At 39.0% G+C, this 22,437-nt stretch overlaps 1 protein-coding gene across 1 annotated transcript in view; it reads right to left on the reverse strand.

Annotated features, from left to right (window-relative positions):
* The window catches only part of LOC309666056 (uncharacterized protein), a 196,187-nt gene that overhangs the window by 67,685 nt on the left and 106,065 nt on the right, over positions 1-22,437 (reverse strand). Inside the window, exon 6 of the mRNA XM_082473180.1 lies at positions 21,608-21,662. Within this exon, the coding sequence (XP_082329306.1) occupies positions 21,608-21,662 (55 nt within the window). The remainder of the gene's footprint in view (positions 1-21,607; positions 21,663-22,437) is intronic.

A 22,437-nucleotide genomic window follows, 5' to 3' on the forward strand; every position in this document is an offset into this window, starting at 1 on the left:
AAATGAAACTACATTTTGAAGAGGGTGGATTTCACATCAAAGGGATAATGACATACAGGGTAATCCTAAAAAGCAACTCAGAGGGAAAAACTTAAGACAAATAGTTCTGAGCTCTTCTCAGAGGACTAATTTTTCTAAAATCTCAAATCCACCCAAAGGAAAACAAGGAACGATTTCTCCAATCTACCCTTACCTGGATGCCCATTAATTCTTCTAACAGCCAGATGCACCCCTTGCTTCTGTGGAGGAGTCAGTGCCAAGCCCAAAGCCCAGAAGTCACCCAAGGCTCAAGGCTGTTTCCTGCTGGAGTCCGAAATCCGCCTGATGAGTGAAACTGCACATCGTAATATACACGTTCTGAGCAAGCTATTGGCTAAGTGAAGGCAACGCGTGTGGAAGTCTGATTTGCCACCTTTGGGGCATGCCTGTCATATCCCAGCTCAGAAAGACGAAAGACACACCACGTCTGAGTGAGTCAAAACTAGACAGGGTTCGTTTTTTTCTGTAGCATTCTCCCTAACCCTACGGAAACCACCGGGAGAACAAACCACAGAGACAGGAGTCCCTCATCAGGCAAAGTCAATGAAGAACGAATTATGTCGACGCTGCAATTTAAAAATAAATCTCATGCCACTGCCAAAGTTTTCTGTGTTATGCAGCTGCCTAAGAGTTATACGTAAGTATAGGCACGGTCCACATATTTTTAAGCCAAGAATTCTGAGCCATGGTTTTGGGGCTCAGAATTACCAAGAAGTGGTAAAAATTCTCAAAAGAAATTTAGTCTTTATGCTACACTGATGATCAACCAAGAATAATGGAGCAGTGGTGTAACTGATCTTAGAATTAGGGGTTTTCAACACGCAGCTCTTGGACCACGTGCATCAGAATGACCTAAAGTTGACTCAGAACTCTGGGGTGGAGCCCAGGGATCTGCATGTTAAGAAGCACTCCAGGTTATTTTTAAATCCTTTAAAGTTGGAAGATGATTTTTTCCTGTCAGTGGAACTGAACAGCGGATTACAGCTGCTGCCATCTTCCCTTTCATTCAGTTATTTTTTCTTTGACTCCTGCTGAAATCAGGAGCGATAAGGACGCTAAAGCCACCTCAGTCCTGAGGCTTTGACTCCAGGGGAAAGGACAGCCTGCCTGGGTTCATCTGGCCTCTCCTCCCCACCACCTCTCTACCTGAGAGACAAAAGCTCAAGCTGAGGGAGCTGAAAAACACAGTACTTGATGTTGAATGAATGTGAACATTACATTAAAAGATGTTACCAGAATAAAACACGCTGCTAAAAACAAGAGGAGGAAAATGAGGAGAGAGGACACTAACGTTTACTGACTGCTCACGATGTTGCAGGCACCACATCAAGAACGTTACAGACAGTCTTCCTTGCCACAGAAGTCTCACCGAAACAAAAACAAAAACAAAAACAAAAACAAAAAACCCTGCTTCACAAGGGTATGAACACACAGAGTCCACGTCTAACGGCAGGGACCCACCAGCAACGCATTCTCTACGTCAGACTTCACGTTGGCCCTGTATGCCCACCTCCACCCCCATTATCCTCTGAACATAAAGGATTTTTGAAAAGGAAACTGAACAACATTGTCAGAAATGCACTTAAAATGATATCACCTTTCCATATTTCTTGTTCCTGGTTCCTTCTTTATCCACCGCAAGACTGTGTGAACTTGCAGAAAACTCACAGTCCTTTTCCATCAGCTGTTCTCCATTTTAAGCAGTCAGTTCACTTCAGTCCAAAGTGCTGGGCAGCGGGGTGGCGGTGGCGGTGGGGAAGCACCATCATTACAACGTGCACAGAGAAATGTGATTTGAACATCACCAACGAGTATAAAAATTATGTTTCACTAAATAAAAAGGGTTTACCTGTTCCTCCAACATACATAAAGTTTCTAAGGAAACTTTCCGGATGAGGGGAGCCCAACTTAGAAAACAGTGTGCTTACGAACAAGCTTTTCCAAGTGCCACCTCTGTGTCTCAGGATGACTACACACCCTGACATCCTAACACAGACAGGGCTATAAGGAAGCCTACTTTATATCTTTAATTTTGCTATGAGCTGATCTAGTGTATTTGGTGTTCCAACTATTTTGCCTAATAGGTAAAATTTGCATCTGTCAGAGCACCGGTTCTCAAACTGTATGTTAGCGCTGGAAGCCCTCCCCCAAATGAAATCTTAGGTGAAAGCCCAATATAGGCACTAGATGAAAGCAGAGCATCCTCGGTTGATGTGGTGGCCTAGAGGATGCAAAGCCCTCCTGATCTGGGCCTGCTGACTCATCTCACCCCTCGGCGTGGCTACCGAGGCAACACTGCCAAACCCCAGGGGCTCTGTTTTATCTTTTCTCAGACCTTGATGATTTTTTAAAATGTATACTTTATTATTTTATTCTATGTATGCCTTTATGTCTCAAAGTTGGGCATATATAAAAATTGTTAAAAGCCATAAGTCCTATTTCAAATGCTGCTTATTTACTACATTAAGCTTAGGAATTCTGTTGCTTATTTGGCTTGTGTGGACCCAAACAGAACGATTATAATCTCTACTGGTATCTCTTTGTCAACAATACTCTTAGCATATCTGCAAGTTCAAGGTCATTTTATAAACACAAAATTGTGTCAAGATAATGCATCTTCAATGAATGAGAACATATTCATGATGTACAAGACCCCTTGCCATGATTTCACTTTCACCAGTGGCCTTTAGCTTGCTACCTACAGTACAGTAAGTTTCAGACTATATACTAAAACTCAAGCAAAAGAAAAATATTACCCTGAGATTAAAAATGAATAATGAATTTGAAGAGTTGTTTGGTAACCATTATTTTAAAAGGTAAAATACCAGATCGGCAGAGAGAACAAAGATTGAAATGCCTTCATGAAGACCCAAAACTTTTAAAATTCTACTAATAGGAAAGTGTACTAGCCTTTTCTTTTTAAACATTTTCTGACTGCTGTTTCCAAGTCTTCAAAAAGATAATGTGTTTCATCAGCCAAAGTCATCACATTTCAAGTGTACATGTGAGAAAGTGGCCAGAGTGAAGGGGCTGTCCTGAGTCACCTGGGACCACCAACTTGAACTGGGGAAAGGCCCCAATGTTCTTCATTCAACTGTCCCTCAGAATAAACGTAGTGTTTGAAAGTAGTAAACTTTATGTACAAGAGAGTGTCATAAACACTTACATACACAAAAGTGATAAAAGTGATATGTCATTTCAAAATCCATGCTTAAACATATTCTATTTTCAGAATACTCTAAATTTTCCTATTTTAATTTGTTATTGAAAATAATTATGGAAGTTACTCTACTCATACTACTCTAGTACTTAAGATAGTCAACCTTTTTCCATGAACAGAAGCATGGCTAAGAGAAATAAAGACATTAAGTAGTCCTCAAATACCTGGTTACATACCCAAAATGTACTTACGTTGGTGGGTTAGAACTGGTGCCGCTTTTCCCTTAGGATTGATGCTGTTAATGAAAGTGAGTACCCAGAGGTCATTCCACAGAAACTTATTTCACTCATAATGTATCTGTGATACAATACTACATAAATATAAATACACACACACACACACACACACACCTGAAATGATATGTATACTGCAACTGCGTTGCAATACTAACAATTATATGAGGAATAAAATAAACTAAGAATGATGTTTATTTCTCTATGCAAGTGTGTAAGAAGGTATAATCAGAAGAGGATGAACCAGACTAAGACACTTAAGAGATCTGAAAGTTAATGACACTGACTATTATGCTTTATTCTACCTCCAAATATACTACGCTCTTTCCTCTTGATAATGATTATATCCCTACTCCTGACTTATCAGCTATGACTAGCACCACTGCGGGCTCTCCAAAATCAAACAGAGGGAAGAAAGAAGAAAATCTTAGAGAGAGATTTACTTGAAATATGGGGGAAATATGATAAAGAAGTATGTATGGATTTAACAAAGACTACGACCTAAAGGGGGATGGGCAGGAAAAGAAGAGAATGTAATATTGACTTTCACCAAGTTCGATGGAAAAGGTGCTGGATTAGACACAGCACCTGAGCCAGGACAGCTTGGCTGCTGTGTGGAGCAGGGGTGTGGGAGGCTGACCAAAGGCAACGTGCAACTGGTCATGTGTAAGGCCTTGTGTGGTAAACTTGGTCAGAATCTGGTTGTCAATCTTTCAAAGAAGCATCAACAGTTGTTTGGTCTGGCTGGTGGCTCAGTTGGTGAGAACAGAGAATCAGGGCTCAGCAGGGGCAGTGGCGTATGTTCAGCTTCATGGTCACAGGGCATGAACAGCTCTAGGCAGTAAGTGCCCAACAAACGGTGCTGGCCGAAGACGGAACACACTGGAGACTATGGACAGCTCCGGACGCCAACAGCTCTCAAGAGCTCTGTTCTACCAATAAAGTCACTTTTCTGCATGATGTTCTTAATGCCTTATTTAACTGGGGAGGAGTGGGACAGAGAAGTTAGGTATCACAATCTGAAAAATCTGTTACTCTTGTCATACCTAACCTTAAACGCCTTCCTAAAAATGATTATTGGATCCGGGCTTCCCTGGTGGCGCAGTGGTTGAGAATCCGCCTGCCAATGCAGGGGACATGGGTTCGAGCCCTGGTCTGGGAAGATCCCACATGCCGCGGAGCAACTGGGCCCGTGAGCCACAACTACTGAGCCTGCGCGTCTGGAGCCTGTGCTCCGCAACAAGAGAGGCCGCGATAGTGAGAGGCCCGCGCACCGCGATGAAGAGTGGCCCCCGCTCGCCACAACTAGAGGAAGCCCTCGCACAGAAACGAAGACCCAACACAGCCAAAAATAAATAAATAAATAAATGTATAAAAAGAACGATTATTGGATCCTATCTTATAGTGATATGAGCTCTATGTATTTTTAATATTAAAAATGTGCTGAAAGTGAATCTGAAATACAGTAATACTTAAAGTCCTTTTAAATGAGAACACAAACTTTGCCCTTGTTAAATAGGTTGGTGGCATTTAAATATGTGGGGTGGGGTGGGGCGGGGGGCTATTTAAAGCTGGTGAATCCCAGCTCCACTCTCAGGGGAAGTTAGGAAAGAGAATGAAAAGGAAGGGAGTATCGGTTATAATCAAAGGTATCCCCCCTTTGGTTCTAGACAAGAGTCAAACAGGTTTACTGCAGTGTTCTTCAAACTGTAGGGTAATTCATTAGTGGGTTGTGAAATAATTTCAATGCATTGCAAGCAGCACTTTTACAAAAATGAAACAACAGAATAAAACAGAAAACAAGAGCTCACTGAACTTAGTGTAACTATTATTTCATAAAGTTAACCGCTCCATTTATGTGTGTTGTGTGTACTTCTTCATGATGTAAAACACAATCCTTTTCGTGAGTTCCAGGAAAGAAAATGGTTTATTAGAAAGAAGATAAAGCACCATGTTTGAGATGAGGTGGGAGGATCATGCTTGGATGTAATTTAATCAGTGCGGTGCCTACATGGCCTTATGTTGAAAACTAACCAAGTTAGTTTACAAAATGCACTTACATTACCAATCAATAATTCTAAAGATACCATGCAAGTCATTATTCACTCATTCACCCAGTTAAGTGTCTATTCTCCCTACATGAGGGTTATGGAGAGAGGATGAAATTTTAAAAACTAAATAGGGTCACATATTATAATAACAGCTAACACATACTCAGCGCTTATTGTGTGCCTGATAGTGTTCTAAGCACTTTACATATCATTAACTCATCTGATCCTCTTAATAACCCCAGAAAGGTAAATAGTAATATTATCTCTGTTTTACAAATGAAGCATCTGAGAAATTAAGTCAGTTGCCTAAGAGGCGAAGCCAGTATCTGAACCCAGGAAGACTGGATCCAGACTCCTCCCTCTTAATGTACAGAATCCTTAACAGTTAAGAGAGTCAGACTGTGGCACTGGGGAAACGGGAGCCCAGAGGCAAACTTACGCCGTTAACACTACTGCCCAGGCTTTGCTGTCTGTCCTCATTTCTCCTGCTATTAAAGTACAAGCCACAGTCTAGGCCAGAGGTAGCTCACCTCTTACACTTTGATATCCTGGATGCATTCTGAACATGATTCCCAGCAAATCAGTTCAAACTCCATCCTTTCCTCCTTCCCTAGAAAACATGTAAGAATGCAACTGAGTAGGTCCCTACGTTTCTGTAATGAATCTAACTCTCATTTATTTAAAAGTTAAAAAGAATTCATTCTCAGGTGCTGGCACTTAAACTTTTCTATTAGCCAAACATTTCTGACACATCTTCCATGTCTTATCTCCACGAACCAGTGAATCCTGTAGCTGCAGTGAGTACTGCCAGTCTGGGTGATACAGAGCTCGTAGGGGTACCTCTTTCTTTGCACCCACTTGTGTTACTCCCCTCACTGGTTTTTAAGTAAGATCCAAAGAAATTGCAGGTGTAATATACACTGTGGCAAGTGAACCATCGTGTTTCAGAAAAATATGAAAGAATTATGTACTAAAGATTTCTTTTCCTCCCGTCTACCCACCCTTGTCTTCTGGTTATATACTAAGCCCTATAGGTAGGGCCTAAACAGATAATAAAATAAGTAAAAATCAACATCATTCCTGGTAGCATGGTTACCCTTCCTCAGCTACCTCAGAACCCAAAACAGCACCATTTAAATGCTGAGTAAACACTGTATGCTTCCACATATTGAAAGGAGAAGGCAGTACTATTCCTCCTCTTATTTAACCTGAATTAAAACAGCCAGTGCAAATGAATTCTGGAACAAAAGCGAAACAACATTTAGGTCTCTGACAACTACACCTGGCCACACAATTTGAAACCTCTCATGAAAGCATCTTGTGACAAAACAAACATCATTATCTTTCAAACTTAAAGAAGTTATAAAAAAATTAATGCATAATGAAGTACTATACATTGTGATGTGGAGGATTAAGTTATTAGACTAATTCAGGATTCTTTCAAAATGCAGTGAAACACTCAGGTAACTAAGACAAACTCTGAGGCTTCAGTGTATTGTGAAAATGATTTACCACACTGTGCTACATAGACATTCTCTAAGGAGTCTGTCAAAAGTAAGGCAGTGGTTTAACACCTTTTTGAAAAATACATATGAGGTAGAGTGCTGTCAAAATAAAATTTCTAACTGAATAATAACTGTATATGCCGGTGTCAATACAATACTAGAAGCTGGAAATATGATTTTACTATTTACCACTATCACAATTTTTAGGTTAATTTTAGGTATATTTAGGTTACTTCTTTTCCAGGTCAGATTAAACTGTTTACTTCTACCAGGTATTGTGTCTAAAACCAATACTTTTCACATGGGTTAGAGGGTACATTTGCTGTAGTTTAAAAAAAAAGGATGAGTCAAGTATATACCAATCTAGTCAATCAGCTTCTAAGAAAGATACACTTTTGGATAAAAGAGTGGTAAGGTCTGCACTCTACAAACATGACACTTTTGACTAGTGGTATTACACATGGGGATTTTTTTCTTTTTTTTTTTTTGGTGATGATGCTCATTTTCCTGCCCCATTTAACCCTGTCTCATTAACTGTACTTGGAACCAAGAGCATTCATTTGGTCCCATGCAAATGAGAGTAGTACCTGGTTATAAGAATTCGACTTTTTAAAACTGGGAAGCAAAATGATTTACGGGGTAGGGGGAAAGAAATCCAACATAAATCTGTAGCCTCAGCAAGCTCAGCGCACTAACACAGTAAGTTAATTGACAACACTAAAACTGCCTTTCTACCAGTAAAAAATCATGCAAGTAATAATATTCTAAACAGGAGGGGATCTGCCAGAGACCTCCCTAGAATACAGGAATTAGGGGGGTGTTGTTTTCTGGGTTGGACAGGGGCACAAGCAGCTGAGAAAGACATGTAACTTCTCAGGGAGCAACTATTTCTAGAAAAGCAGGTGGTTCCAGGTTTAAAAATTATCCCATAAAACCTTCATTGTCATTGAAGTGACGACTGGGCCTCTCTCTTCCTTTCCCATCTGTACCCATCAGGCTGCCCCCAATTGAGCAGAGTGGAAAAAACAGTACCCACGGTATGAGTGGGCTTTGCTTTCCACTACCTTTTCCTAAGACACACACTTTCCAAGTAGTGTGTTAAAAAATAAAAAGCAAAGACAAAAAAGACTGCGATTTACTATTAATTTTTGAAAATTATTCAAGTGAAGAGAATCCTTTCACAAGGTATATGTTCATCAATCATGATGTTGTACATTTTAAACATTTTATGATATCATTTGTCAATTATACCTCAATAAAGCTGAAAAAAAATCATTAAAAGTCCCGGTTGAAGTGCTATCTACCTGTCAGTATTAGTTCTGCCCTTTAATAACTCTGTGGCTTTGTGCAGTCCTATCAGCTCTCAGAAACTCAGTTTCCTTGTCTGTAAATTGAAAAGGTTAAGGTAAATGACTTCTAGCCTTCCTTCCCATTCCAAATTCAAATGGTTAAATTATTCTGTGACTTATTCTCCCCTTCAAATATCTTTGATCTTCATTCTATACTAATTTCACCTTTAAAAAGATAGGAATAGATTAACCAAGATGGTGGAGTAGAAGGACGTGCTCTCACTCCCTCTTGTGAGAGCACCAGAATCACAACTGGCTGCTGGACAATCACTGACAGGAAGACCCTGGACTTCACCAAGGAGGATACCCCACATCCAAGGACAGAGGAGAAGCCACAGTGAGACGGTAGGAGGGGCGCAATCAGAGTAAAATCAAATCCCATAACTGCTGGGTGGGTGACTCACAGACTGGCAAACACTTATACCACAGAAGTCCACCCACTGGAGTGAAGGTTCTGAGCCCCACGTCAGGCTTCCCAACCTGGGGGTCCTGCAACGGGAGGAGGAATTCCTAGAGAATCAGACTTTGAAGCCTAGTGGGAATTGATTGCAGGACTTTGACAGGACTGGGGGAAACAGAAACCCCACTCTTGGAGGGCACACACAAAGTAGTGTGTGCATCAGGACCCAGGGGAAGGAGCAGTGACCCTGGGGGAGACTGAACCAGACCTACCTGCTGGTGTTGGGGGGTCTCCTGCAGAGGCGGCGCGTGGCTCTGTTTCACCGTGGGGACAAGGACACTGGCAGCGGAGGTTCTGGGAAGTGCTCCTTGGCGTGAGCCCTCCCAGAGTCTGCCATTAACCCCACCAAAGAGCCCAGGTAGGCTCCAGTGTTGGGTTGCCTCAGGCAAAACAACCAACAGGGAGGGAACCCAGCCCCACCCATCAACAGTCAAGTGGATTAAAGTTTTACTGAGCTCTGACCGCCACAGTAACAGTCAGCTCTACCCACCACCAGAGCCTCCCATCAAGCCTCTTAGATAGCCTCAACCACCAGAGGGCAGACAGCAGAAGCAAGAAAAACTACAATCCTGCAGCCTGTGGACCAAAAACCACAGTTACAGAAAGACAGACAAGATGAAAAGGCAGAGGGCTATGTACCAGATGAAGGAACAAGAAAAAACCCCAGAAAAACAACTAAATGAAGTGGAGATAGGCAACCTTCCAGAAAAAGAATTCAGAATAATGATAGTGAAGATGATCCAGGACCTCGGAATAAGAATGGAGGCAAAGATTGAGAAGATGCAAGAAATGATTAACAAAGACCTAGAAGAATTAAAGAACAAACAAACAGAGATGACCAATACAATAACTGAAATGAAAACTACACTAGAAGGAATCAATAGCAGAATAACTGAGGCAGAAGAACGGATAAGTGACCTGGAAGACAGAATGGTGGAATTCACTGCTGCAGAACAGAATAAAGAAAAAAGAATGAAAAGAAATGAAGACAGCCTAAGAGACCTCTGGGACAACATTAAACGCAACAACATTCGCATTATAGGGGTCCCAGAAGGGGAAGAGAGAGAGAAAGGACCAGAGAAAATATTTGAAGAGATTATAGTCGAAAACTTCCCTAACATGGGAAAGGAAATAGCCACCCAAGTCCAGGAAGCGCAGAGAGTCCCATACAGGATAAACCCAAGGAGAAACACGCCGAGACACATAGTGATCAAAGTGGCAAAAATTAAAGACAAAGAAAAATTATTGAAAGCAGCAAGGGAAAAACGACAAATAACATACAAGGGAACTCCCATAAGGTTAACAGCTGATTTCTCAGCAGAAACTCTACAAGACAGAAGGGAGTGGCATGATATACTTAAAGAGATGAAAGGGAAGAACCTACAACCAAGATTACTTTACCCGGCAAGGATCTCATTCAGATTTGATGGAGAAATTAAAGTGTTTACAGATAAGCAAAAGCTGAGAGAATTCAGCACCACCAAACCAGCTCTACAACAAATGCTAAAGGAACTTCTCTAAGTGGGAAACACAAGAGAAGAAAAGGACCTACAAAAACAAACCCAAAACAATTAAGAAAATGGTCATAGGAACATACATATCGATAATTACCTTAAACGTGAATGGATTAAATGCCCCAACCAAAAGACATAGACTGGCTGAATGGATACAAAAACAAGACCCATATATATGCTGTCTACAAGAGACCCACTTTAGACCTAGGGACACATACAGACTGAAAGTGAGGGGATGAAAAAGATATTCCATGCAAATGGAAATCAAAAGAAAGCTGGAGTAGCTATACTCATATCAGATAAAATAGACTTTAAAATAAACAATGTTACAAGAGACAAGGAAGGACACTACATAATGATCAAGGGATCAATCCAAGAAGAAGATATAACAATTATAAATATATATGCACCCAACATAGGAGCACCTCAATACATAAGGCAACTGTTAACAGCTATAAAAGAGGAGATCGACAGTAACACAATGATAGTGGGGGACTTTAACACCTCACTTACACCAATGGACAGATCATCCAAAATGAAAATGAATAAGGAAACAGAAGCTTTAAATGACACAATAGACCAGTTAGATTTAATTGATATATATAGGACATTCCATCCAAAAACAGCAGATTACACGTTCTTCTCAAGTGCGCACGGAACATTCTCCAGGATAGATCACATCTTGGGTCACAAATCAAGCCTCAGTAAATTTAAGAAAATTGAAATCATATCAAGCATCTTTTTGGACCACAACGCTATGAGATTAGAAATGAATTACAGGGAAAAAACCGTAAAACAGACAAACACATGGAGGCTAAACAATACGTTACTAAATAACCAAGTGATCACTGAAGAAATCAGAGAGGAAATCAAAAAATACCTAGAGACAAACGACAATGAAAACACGATGACCCAAAACCTATGGGATGCAGGAAAAGCAGTTCTAAGAGGGAAGTTTATAGCTATACAAGCCTATCTCAAGAAACAAGAAAAATCTCAAGTAAACAATCTAACCTTACACCTAAAGAAACTAGAGAAAGAAGAACAAACAAAACCCAAAGTTAGCAGAAGGAAAGAAATCATAAAGATCAGAGCAGAAATAAATGAAATAGAAACAAAGAAAACAATAGCAAAGATCAATAAAACTAAAAGTTGGTTCTTTGAGAAGATAAACAAAATTGATAAGCCATTAGCCAGACTCATCAAGAAAAAGAGGGAGAGGACTCAAATCAATAAAATCAGAAATGAAAAAGGAGAAGTTACAACAGACACTGCAGAAATACAAAGCATCCTAAGAGACTACTACAAGCAACTTTATGCCAATAAAATGGACAACCTGGAAGAAATGGACACATTTTTAGAAAGGTATAACCTTCCAAGACTGAACCAGGAAGAAACAGAAAATATGAACAGACCAATCACAAGTAATGAAATTGAAACTGTGATTAAAAATCTTCCAACAAACAAAAGTCCAGGACCAGATGGCTTCACAGGTGAATTCTATCAAACATTTAGAGAAGAGCTAACACCTATCCTTCTCAAACTCTTCCAAAAAATTGCAGAGGAAGGAACACTCCCAAACTCATTCTATGAGGCCACCATCACCCTGATACCAAAACCAGACAAAGACACTACAAAAAAAGAAAATTACAGACCAATATCACTGATGAATATAGATGCAAAAATCCTCAACAAAATACTAGCAAACAGAATCCAACAACACATTAAAAGGATCATACACCACGATCAAGTGGGATTTATCCCAGGGATGCAAGGATTCTTCAATATACGCAAATCAATCAATGTGATACATCATATTAACAAATTGAAGAATAAAAACCATATGATCATCTCAATAGATGCAGAAAAAGCTTTTGACAAAATTCAACACCCATTTCTGATAAAAACTCTCCAGAAAGTGGGCATAGAGGGAACCTACCTCAACATAATAAAGGCCATATATGACAAACCCACAGCAAACATCATTCTCAATGGTGAAAAACTGAAAGCATTTCCTCTAAGATCAGGAACGAGACAAGGATGTCCACTCTCACCACTATTATTCAACATAGTTCTGGAAGTCCTAGCCACGGCAATCAGAGAAGAAAAAGAAATAAAAGGAATACAAATTGGAAAAGAAGAAGTAAAACTGTCACTGTTTGCAGATGACATGATACTATACATAGAGAATCCTAAAACTGCCACCAGAAAACTGCTAGAGCTAATTAATGAATATGGTAAAGTTGCAGGATACAAAATTAATGCACAGAAATCTCTTGCATTCCTATACACTAATGATGAAAAATCTGAAAGAGAAATTATGGAAACACTCCCATTTACCACTGCAACAAAAAGAATAAAATACCTAGGAATAAACCTACCTAGGGAGACAAAAGACCTGTATGCAGAAAACTATAAGACACTGATGAAAGAAATTAAAGATGATACCAACAGATGGAGAGATATACCATGTTCTTGGATTGGAAGAATCAACATTGTGAAAATGAGTATACTACCCAAAGCAATCTACAGATTCAGTGCAATCCCTATCAAATTACCAATGGCATTTTTTACGGAGCTAGAACAAATCATCTTAAAATTTGTATGGAGTCACAAAAGACCCCGAATAGCCAAAGCAGTCTTGAGGGAAAAAAATGGAGCTGGAAGAATCAGACTCCCTGACTTCAGACTATACTACAAAGCTACAGTAATCTAGACAATATGGTACTGGCACAAAAACAGAAACATAGATCAATGGAACAAGACAGAAAGCCCAGAGATTAACCCACGCACCTATGGTCAACTAATCTATGACAAAGGAGGCAAAGATATACAATGGAGAAAAGACAGTCTCTTCAATAAGTGGTGCTGGGAAAACTGGACAGCTACATGTAAAAGAATGAAATTAGAATACTCCCTAACACCATACACAAAAATAAACTCAAAATGGATTAGAGACCTAAATATAAGACTGGACACTAGAAAACTCTTAGAGGAAAACATAGGAAGAACACTCTTTGACATAAATCACAGCAAGATCTTTTTTGATCCACCTCCTAGAGTAATGGAAATAAAAACAAAAATAAACAAATGGGACCTAATGAAACTTCAAAGCTTTTGCACAGCAAAGGAAACCATAAACAAGATGAAAAGACAACCCTCGGAATGGGAGAAAATATTTGCAAACGAATCAACGGACAAAGGATTAATCTCCAAAATATATAAACAGCTCATTCAGCTCAATATTAAAGAAACAAACACCCCAATCCAAAAATGGGCAGAAGACCTAAATAGACATTTCTCCAAAGAAGACATACAGACGGCCACGAAGCACATGAAAAGATGCTCAACATCGCTAATTATTAGAGAAATGCAAATCAAAACTACAATGAGGTATCACCTCACTCCTGTTAGAATGGGCATCATCAGAAAATCTACAAACAACAAATGCTGGAGAGGGTGTGGAGAAAAGGGAACCCTCTTGCACTGTTGGTGGGAATGTAAATTGATACAGCCACTATGGAGAACAATATGGAGGTTCCTTAAAAAACTAAAAATAGAATTACCATATGACCCAGCAATCCCACTACTGAGCATAAACCCAGAGAAAACCGTAATTCAAAAAGACACATGCACCCGAATGTTCATTGCAGCACTATTTACAATAGACAGGTCATGGAAGCAACCTAAATGCCCATCAACAGACGAATGGATAAAGAAGTTGTGGTACATATATACAATGGAATATTACTCAGCCATAAAAAGGAATGAAATTGAGTCATTTGTTGAGACGTGGATGGATCTAGAGACTGTCATACAGAGTGAAGTAAGTCAGAAAGAGAAAAACAAATATCGTATATTAATGCATGTATGTGGAACCTAGAAAAATGGTACAGATGAGTCGGTTTGCAGGGCAGAAGTTGAGACACAGATGTAGAGAATGGACATATGGACACCAAGGGGGGAAAACTGCAGTGGGGTGGGGATGGTGGTGTGCTGAATTGGGCGATTGGGATTGACATGTATACACTGATGTGTATAAAATTGATGCCTAATAAGAACCTGCAGTATTAAAAAGCAAACAAACAAAACAACTAATACTAAACTTTCATTGGGTTATTTGTATGGAAATATGTTAATATAAATGTTTCAGACATTACATGAAATTTCTAAAAATCTTATATTTGTATTTGTATGGAAATATGTATGGAAATATGTTAATATAAATGTTTCAGACATTACATGAAATTTCTAAAAATCTTATATGTTCTGGTATAATGTTATAAGTAATAATCCTAGTTATTACTTTAAAATGTATATCTCAGAAATAACTAATTTTCTTGTCAACTGCATCATTATGAACTTTCATCAAATCTTTAACTGGTCATTTTTAAGTCTTTTCTCATTTACAGACAGTTCTGGGTGTACTCTGATGCTTTTGCAAATATGTTTCTATTAAAGGGTTTCATCTTCAAGAAATTCATGGAAAAGACTCTGACAAGTACAGGTTTCTGGTAACTGACTGTACTGCTGAACTGAATGAATAAAAGCATTTTCAGAACTCTAATGAAAAACTGATGAACTCAAAAAAGTGCTAACAAAAGATCAAGATGAAAAAAAAAATTTAATTACATGGGACTGAGTGAACTGATGAGGATGAGTATAATTTTTGTGACTTTCTGTCTGAATTAAAAAAAAAAATCCCACAAGGACTCAGAGGCAAAGAATATACAAATCAATTTTCACTGCAAAGTAAAGGAGCTGTTACAGTGGAGGATTACTGGACTGAATGTCAATATTATGACATAGTATGAGTGTGTTTCAGGTTTGGTAATTGCAATCATTGTTGCTTTTGTTGTGGGCATCCATGTACAATGCTTCGTGTCAGTCTATTTATCTCTTGTAAAAATAAAATACACTGTGTGTGTGTGAAAAAAAAATGTCAACAACAACAACAAAAAAAGATAGGAATAGTGGGGGATGGGAGACAGGAGGGCTTGTTAAGATAGATTCAAGTGTTAATTAACCTGTTTTACCCTGGACATTTATAGTTTTAAGAATAGGCAAATGAATTTGAATCTACAATGGAAATGTAATAAAATCCATAATTTAATTGTGTATTAATTTAAACTTTTTGCAATATTTACAACTTATTTTAGATTATAGGGATATTCCTCTATTTTACAAATATATGTTGAGCCACTTCCAAATCCACTGCTGTCTGCTGTGCATTCCAGAAAGCAACGAACCCAAAGCAAAACTAAACAAGAAGATAAGTTACTGTGAAGAGAAAACTTTTTTTTTTTTTTAAAGAGAAGTAAGCCTTTATTTCCTTGTTACACAAAAAAAGCTGGCTGAGTTGGCTGCTGAAAACTTTTGATTACCCATGCTAATGTTTCCTTCCATTAAGGTGGTAAACTGAAAATTGATTTTACATATATACTTATTTGCCTCTTCAATCAGAGGTGTTGGATTTATTTTCTTCCAATTATTGATGTGGACATAACATACCCCCAATATGGAAATCCTTCGGAATCTGTCTGCCTAAAAGGTCCATTTCCTACTGAAATCACAAGATGTATCGTGTACAGCTGAAAAAAGCAAATATTCAGGAAATACATGAAACATGTTTATTATATACATTTAAAAAGGGAATATTACTTTCAATTTTCTTATATTACACTATTCTATCCCTGAGGACTAAACAATAGATTGTAAATTGCAAATATTTACTTAAAAATCTTTAACCTCAAGAATATGAAAGTAATGCTACAAACTTAGGAAAATCTGAGTTACTTTTTTACTCTGTGAAAACCCCCTCTTTTAATAAGGAGTACTTTCCTTGTGTGGCTATCACAGCTAATCAACAATGTTAAAAAGCTTTTTAAGCCTTTAAATATTGCTGCAACATTACTTAAAGCCAACTACCATTTGGTTCTGATGAGACTATGGTCTCTGCTGGGAACTGACTAGAACCTTCTGTTATCAAACACATTCTGTAAAACTGGGATGGTGGCAGTATCTCCCCTCACACTCATCACCCAATGCTTAGCACGTAGGAAATAATAAAGGCTATTAACCTCACTGTTTTCTTTGCCACACAAATTATCACAAAAAAATAGGATAGATCAAAACAAACCCATCCTGAACTATAGGAAACACGACTATAAGAATGTCCTGAGAGCGCCACCGAGTATCTTTGTATGTGTCAACAATATCAGCTGCACGTCCTTAGCACTTAGAATGAACCAAGCATTTCACTTACTTTATTTTTGTTGTTGTTGTTATTTTTTTATTTGGCCACACCACATGGCATGCGGAGTCTTAGTTCCCCATCCAGGGACTGAACCCGTGCCCCCTACACTGGGAGCACAGCGTCTTAACCACTGGACCGCCAGGGAAGTCCACACTTACTTTATTTCTTGACAACATAAATACTTAGGCTCTAGTGCTGTGAAGGACTGAAGTTCAAAACTAGCAACCCATAACACACTATGTCGTATCTTGTTGTTTACTGTCTTCTTTTTCTTTTATTCATGCTTTTAAAAGAAGTGCTTGGCTACCTGACATGACTTCTCATGCTTTTCATGATCAATCTAGTAGGTGCCTTAATAAAGGGGATAAAAATAGTTTCTATTTTCACTTCAGTTTCCCCTCACAGAAAATGAATAAAGGAAAATGGCCAGAAAAACTGGACAAGTATGAAATAAATACTTTTAAAAATACATGTTGTTCTTGTTTGGGGGTTATTATACTCACGGTAGTTCATGTTCCCAAATACTGTTCAGATTTCTGCTGTAATTTGTCCCCTTGAACCATCAATAATATCCTTTTCAGCTGTGCCATTCTCTGAAGCCAGTACAACCTTGTCCGATGGTAAGGTGGTTTACCTTCTGAAATGGGGGCGCGGGGGGGGGGGGGGGGCGGCACAAATGCCTATGAACGGAGCCAGGCAGGGGGCAGGGATCAACTCCTGCTTCTGTATACTCTCAAAGCTGCTGGTTAAAGGGACTAACAAATATACATTCTGGTGTTTTTCTAGTGACTTCCAGGCATGTACGGTGCACCAGGACTAAACAAGAGCAGGCTAGGAAACAGACTAGAATTCACTCTTAACAAAAAGTTTTTTCCTAGTTAAAGGCCTTTTATGGTTTCTTAATTTTTTTCAAAAAGTAGGGATTCAAGTGAAGTAGTTTTAAAGTATTTATTTGAACTCTCTCTTTCACTACCTTCTAGCACCTGCCCCTGCCTATGCTGTGCTAATGCTGTGAGCTCACTGGTCGGGAACGGAACAGGACAAAGGGAGGACCCAGGGCTCACACCAAAGTTTTAGGATTGCTTATAAGGTTACTTGGAAGAAATCATCGGGGAGGTAAGAGAACATGTAGTAGGTGTCTCAAAAGGCAAGAGGACAGAGAATGGAAAGGAATGAAAATAACCCCCTGTAACGGTAAATACAAGACCGAGGTTGGCACAGTCTCGGTGGCGATGGGGATGTGATGAGGGAACTACAGCGCACTGACTGCCATCTTGGGAGAGGCTGGAAGGATTTGTCCTCGTGGTTTATTTATATATGAGCTGCTTACTCAGTTCTTCTGAGACAGGATCTTCCATTAGCTCTATGCATACTCCCTTTTGTTTTTCCTCAATTTAGAGAGGGCTCTGGATCACTACCAGTCCAGCCCCTCTGGCATCTTACTAGGACTGGCCTTCAACTGCCTGGAGACGATATGACTGCCAGAAAGGTACCACTGCATCACCTGCACCTAGGTCCTCTTCCATGCAGAGATGATGCATTAATTGTGTCCTAGCCCAAATGATATAAATGCACATGGCTGTAGAATACTGCACCGATTTAATCAATCTTCAAAGAAATTAGTGAGTAAAAGAAGGAAGAATATATCTGAGGAACAGTCGTCCAGGAAGAAGTTAGTGCCCCTTAATTAATTAAGACTAAGAAGAAAACATCAGAAAATTTTATTGTTGTGCGTGCTCTATTTATTTAATGGAAAAAATATTTTATGATTCATTTAAAATTGCCTTAGAAAGTAAAAAAGAAAGGGAAATCAAAATGAAATCCTAGATAATGATTTTTTTCAAAGGATTTTGGTAAATATACCTTAACATCTACTAGCTGTCAAAGTCTGCTTTATTCTCTTCTCACAATACTTTCAAACCCTAGATAGGGCAAAACAAAGCAATCCAAATTGTGCTATATGGCATTTAAAATCATTGTAAAGTATAGGAATGTGTTCACGTATAATACTTGGCTAAGTAATATTATGATAATATAAAATAATACAATATAATAATTTAACATTTGGCTAAATTTTGGCAAATATGCTATATTTATAATTATATGGAAAGGCTTCATTAATCATGACTGAAATAAGAACATACTCAAAGAACCAAATGAACTTTGGCTTGGCTTCAATAACAAAATATTTAGAAACTTCTATGACTACTCAAAAGAGATCTTTTTAACTCAGCAAACTGGGATATTCTGTCTCATTTATTGCCTATAAACCTTAGAAATAATCCTCAAAGACAGGCGAATACTGGTTTATCTTAGGTTAAAAGAACCATTTTGCACATTATAACCATTAAAATTTATTGTACATACTGAGTAATCTTAGATGTATACAATTATGATTCTTTTATAAATAAACTTGTCTCTGAAATCAGTGAGAATTTTGCTAGCACTGCACAGAAGTCACCACGATACTGTGATAAGGGGTTCAAAACAGATTAAGCAATAGATTTTAGCTTCTTGTTTTTCCAGCACTAGCCTTAAAACTAGAACCAAATGTATCTCTCATCTAACGAATCAAGCTGCAAACCTACATTTAAAATGAAGTTCTTAACTATCTTGGAAGAGTGAATTATCATTTCCAATAGTTTTGAATAGATCCTGGCTTGTTGGGTGCTTTACTAAACCATCATTTTATAGTCCCATTAAGAAAGAACACATGAAGGTAAGGAATCAAGTTTTACCATGAAATCCTTTTCCCTCATTACATATCAGCTCCCTGACTGAGTGATATAGCATGAATGCATTTCAGTTTATTAGACGCTGAGCCAGAAATCCTAAAAATACTTAAGGAGATAAAGTGATTAAAGTGGGTAACTTCTGGGGCTTCCCTGGTGGTGCAGTGGTTGAGAATCTGCCTGCCAATGCAGGGGACATGGGTTCGAGCCCTGGTCTGGGAAGATCCCACATGCCGCGGAGCAACTGGGCCCGTGAACCACAACTACTGAGCCTGCACGTCTGGAGCCTGTGCTCCACAACAGGAGAGGCTGCGATAGTGAGAGGCCTGTGCACCGCGATGAGGAGTGGCCCCCACTTGCCGCAACTGGGGGAAGCCCACGCACAGAAACGAAGACCCAACACAGCCAAAAATAAAATAAAATAAAATAATAAATAAATTTTAAAAAAAAAGTGGGTAACTTCAATGCATTCCAATATACAAGCTTTCCTGCACACTATGAAAGTTTAGTAAAAACTGAAATTAATGAAAAATACATGTGTTTTACTTTTTAAAAATTATATTTAATATGCAAGATCGAATAGCACAGAGGTATCTATTTCATTTGAAATAGTAATTCTTGTCTATTGGTCAGGAGAGGAATGTCAAAGTTCAAACAGAAAGTTGAGGAGTGAATGGTATGTGACAAAACAGAAACATAAGCTAAGTTACAAACGGAGAGAGTTTCGCACATAAAGAACTAAGTTAAGGCAAGTTGGGGGGCGGGGCGTTTAGGGATAAAAGATACACACACCTTACCACAGAATGTGGACAGAAAGGCAAGAAAGCGGGTGCCCCTACCATAGCACAAAAATACTGCCAGTCTGTCAAAGCACTACTGACTAGTAGGTTATGAAACCCATTTGGTAGGTTATGAGGAACGTTACAATGAAGAGGGAAAAAAGAGAAAAAAGAAAAAGTGATAGAGAATACAATAGACTAGAAAATTCTATCACACTCACATATAGTGAAGATGTATCAGGAAACCATACATCCATGTGTGCAAGTGCGTGCACTGGGTCCTAACGTGACATGTATTTCTTCCTGTGGGTTCCAATAAAAAGGTACGAGAACCACTGACACATGAGCACACCACTAGTGCCCACCTCCCTCAAGTTAATAATGTCACACTTCTGAATAGAAAACTAACTTCCAAAGATAATAATATCCCCAAATGCCAGAGGGGAAGCATGGCAAAACACAAAACCATGGAATATTTAAAATGAACTATGTGAACTATGACACAGAAGTCCAGGGAAAGCAGGCCTTCTAGAGAAATGTCTAACACTACCAAACCAGACTGCGGGGTCTCCACTCCCAGAGTTTTTCTCCCCACCCTGAATAAAGAGTGGAGGGAGTGCAGCCGGGGGAGACAGAAGAGCTGAAGGTGAGAGGGAAGGTGGGATCTAGAGCATCACTCCGGCCAGGAGACCCCAGTCTCCCCCACAGCGAGGTAAAGAAGGCAGGAACCGGTACAGATCCAGAGAGATGGGGTGGGTGAGGAGAAAGGTGACATGTTCAACTTTGCAATCCCAAGGCCAAGCACAGCACTTGGCACATAATAGGCCCCTTATCAATGTTTGTTGAATGTGTCCGTAGGTGTTAATAACACCGACAGTTCTGTGATGTGAAGGCAGTGCCTGGGCAGGGTCAATAGTTTGAAACTTCTTATTCCAAGTAATCTCGGCATCATCAGGAAATGTGAGTCCTGTTCTTAATGCCATCCTCTCTACCTTTACTAACTATCCACAAGCCATTTCAGTGGCTACCTGTAAACGAAGCCATCTCCACAAATGATAAGCTCTTCAAGAGTTGTAAAGAAGCTTGTTTTGTTTCAAAAAACTGAAACTGATCTGACACAAGGTCATCATGAATTGAGTGCTCAAAAGCAAAAGTGAATGGGTATTCAACTACTTAAGAGTGCTCAAAGATTAAGAAATTAAGTTTCTCAGGCCACGGTAACAGGTCACACAGAGACCATGTCAGAACTTACCAGTGATGTTCACACTTGCTTTAGGGGCAAATGATTTGGGTTTTTTTGGGTAGTTTTTGGATGTATGACTGGTTTATTTTAGGCTCAGGTACAGCTAAAGGAACTTAATAGTAGCAAACACTTATGTAGTTACTTACTGCGTGCCAGGTAACCTTCTAAGGACTTCACAAATATTAACTCTAATTAATGTGTACACAACCCCTGATAATGTAGTTACCTGTTCAGTGGTTTATTCGGTTCCATTAAAGTACCTCTGTTTTTTCCATTTTCTCCTGCAAAAGATGAGGAAAATATTGTTAGTGAGTGGTCACAAATGCACACATAATGTTCTATATCATTGTTTGATATCTTCTGGACTTGAGAGTACCAACGGGGCTTCATTAAACTTTAGTGAATTATTTCAACTGCCTAACTTTACTGAGTTCCTAAATAAAACCATTAAGACAATATCATTACATGTATCGATAATAAGAGATTTGAAAAACAAATATTTTATGATTTCAAAAGAAATCAACATGGCATAATAATAAAAAGATAGATGCATAGGGAAACAATGTAGGGTAAGATTCTCCTTGACTCTGAATCCTTCTACATTTAATATGCCTTTCCTAACTACGTTCCCTCTGAAATTCTTTTTTAAGGTGGCAGCACCCTTCCCCACTGGGTGAAATAATTGCTGTTCTAAAGATAGAAACAATTGGTGAATATAGCTATTGATATTACAGATCTACTTAAAAATTTTAAAAATGATAATGGGAAAGCATTCATCAAAAAAGAGGGTGTTGCTTAGGAAAGGTAGCAGTTCAGAGAGTCTCCACCAGGTGACATTTACCTCGGGGAACCCACAACTGTCCAGGTTCTGTCCCTCCCCCTGCTGGCTCCAAAAGTCTATCTCACTAAGGTTCCAAAAATGATGATGTTTATCAATACTGATTCATGTTCACAAAGCTCATAAAAGATTGACAGATAAGCCACAAAGCCTATGGATTCATTTCCAATGAAAAATATGTCAATCAGACAGCCTGGACACTTGCTCCATCCAGCTTG

The sequence above is a fragment of the Balaenoptera physalus genome (assembly GCF_965194825.1).
Source record: "Balaenoptera physalus genome assembly, chromosome: 8".
Lineage (NCBI taxonomy): Eukaryota > Metazoa > Chordata > Mammalia > Artiodactyla > Balaenopteridae > Balaenoptera > Balaenoptera physalus.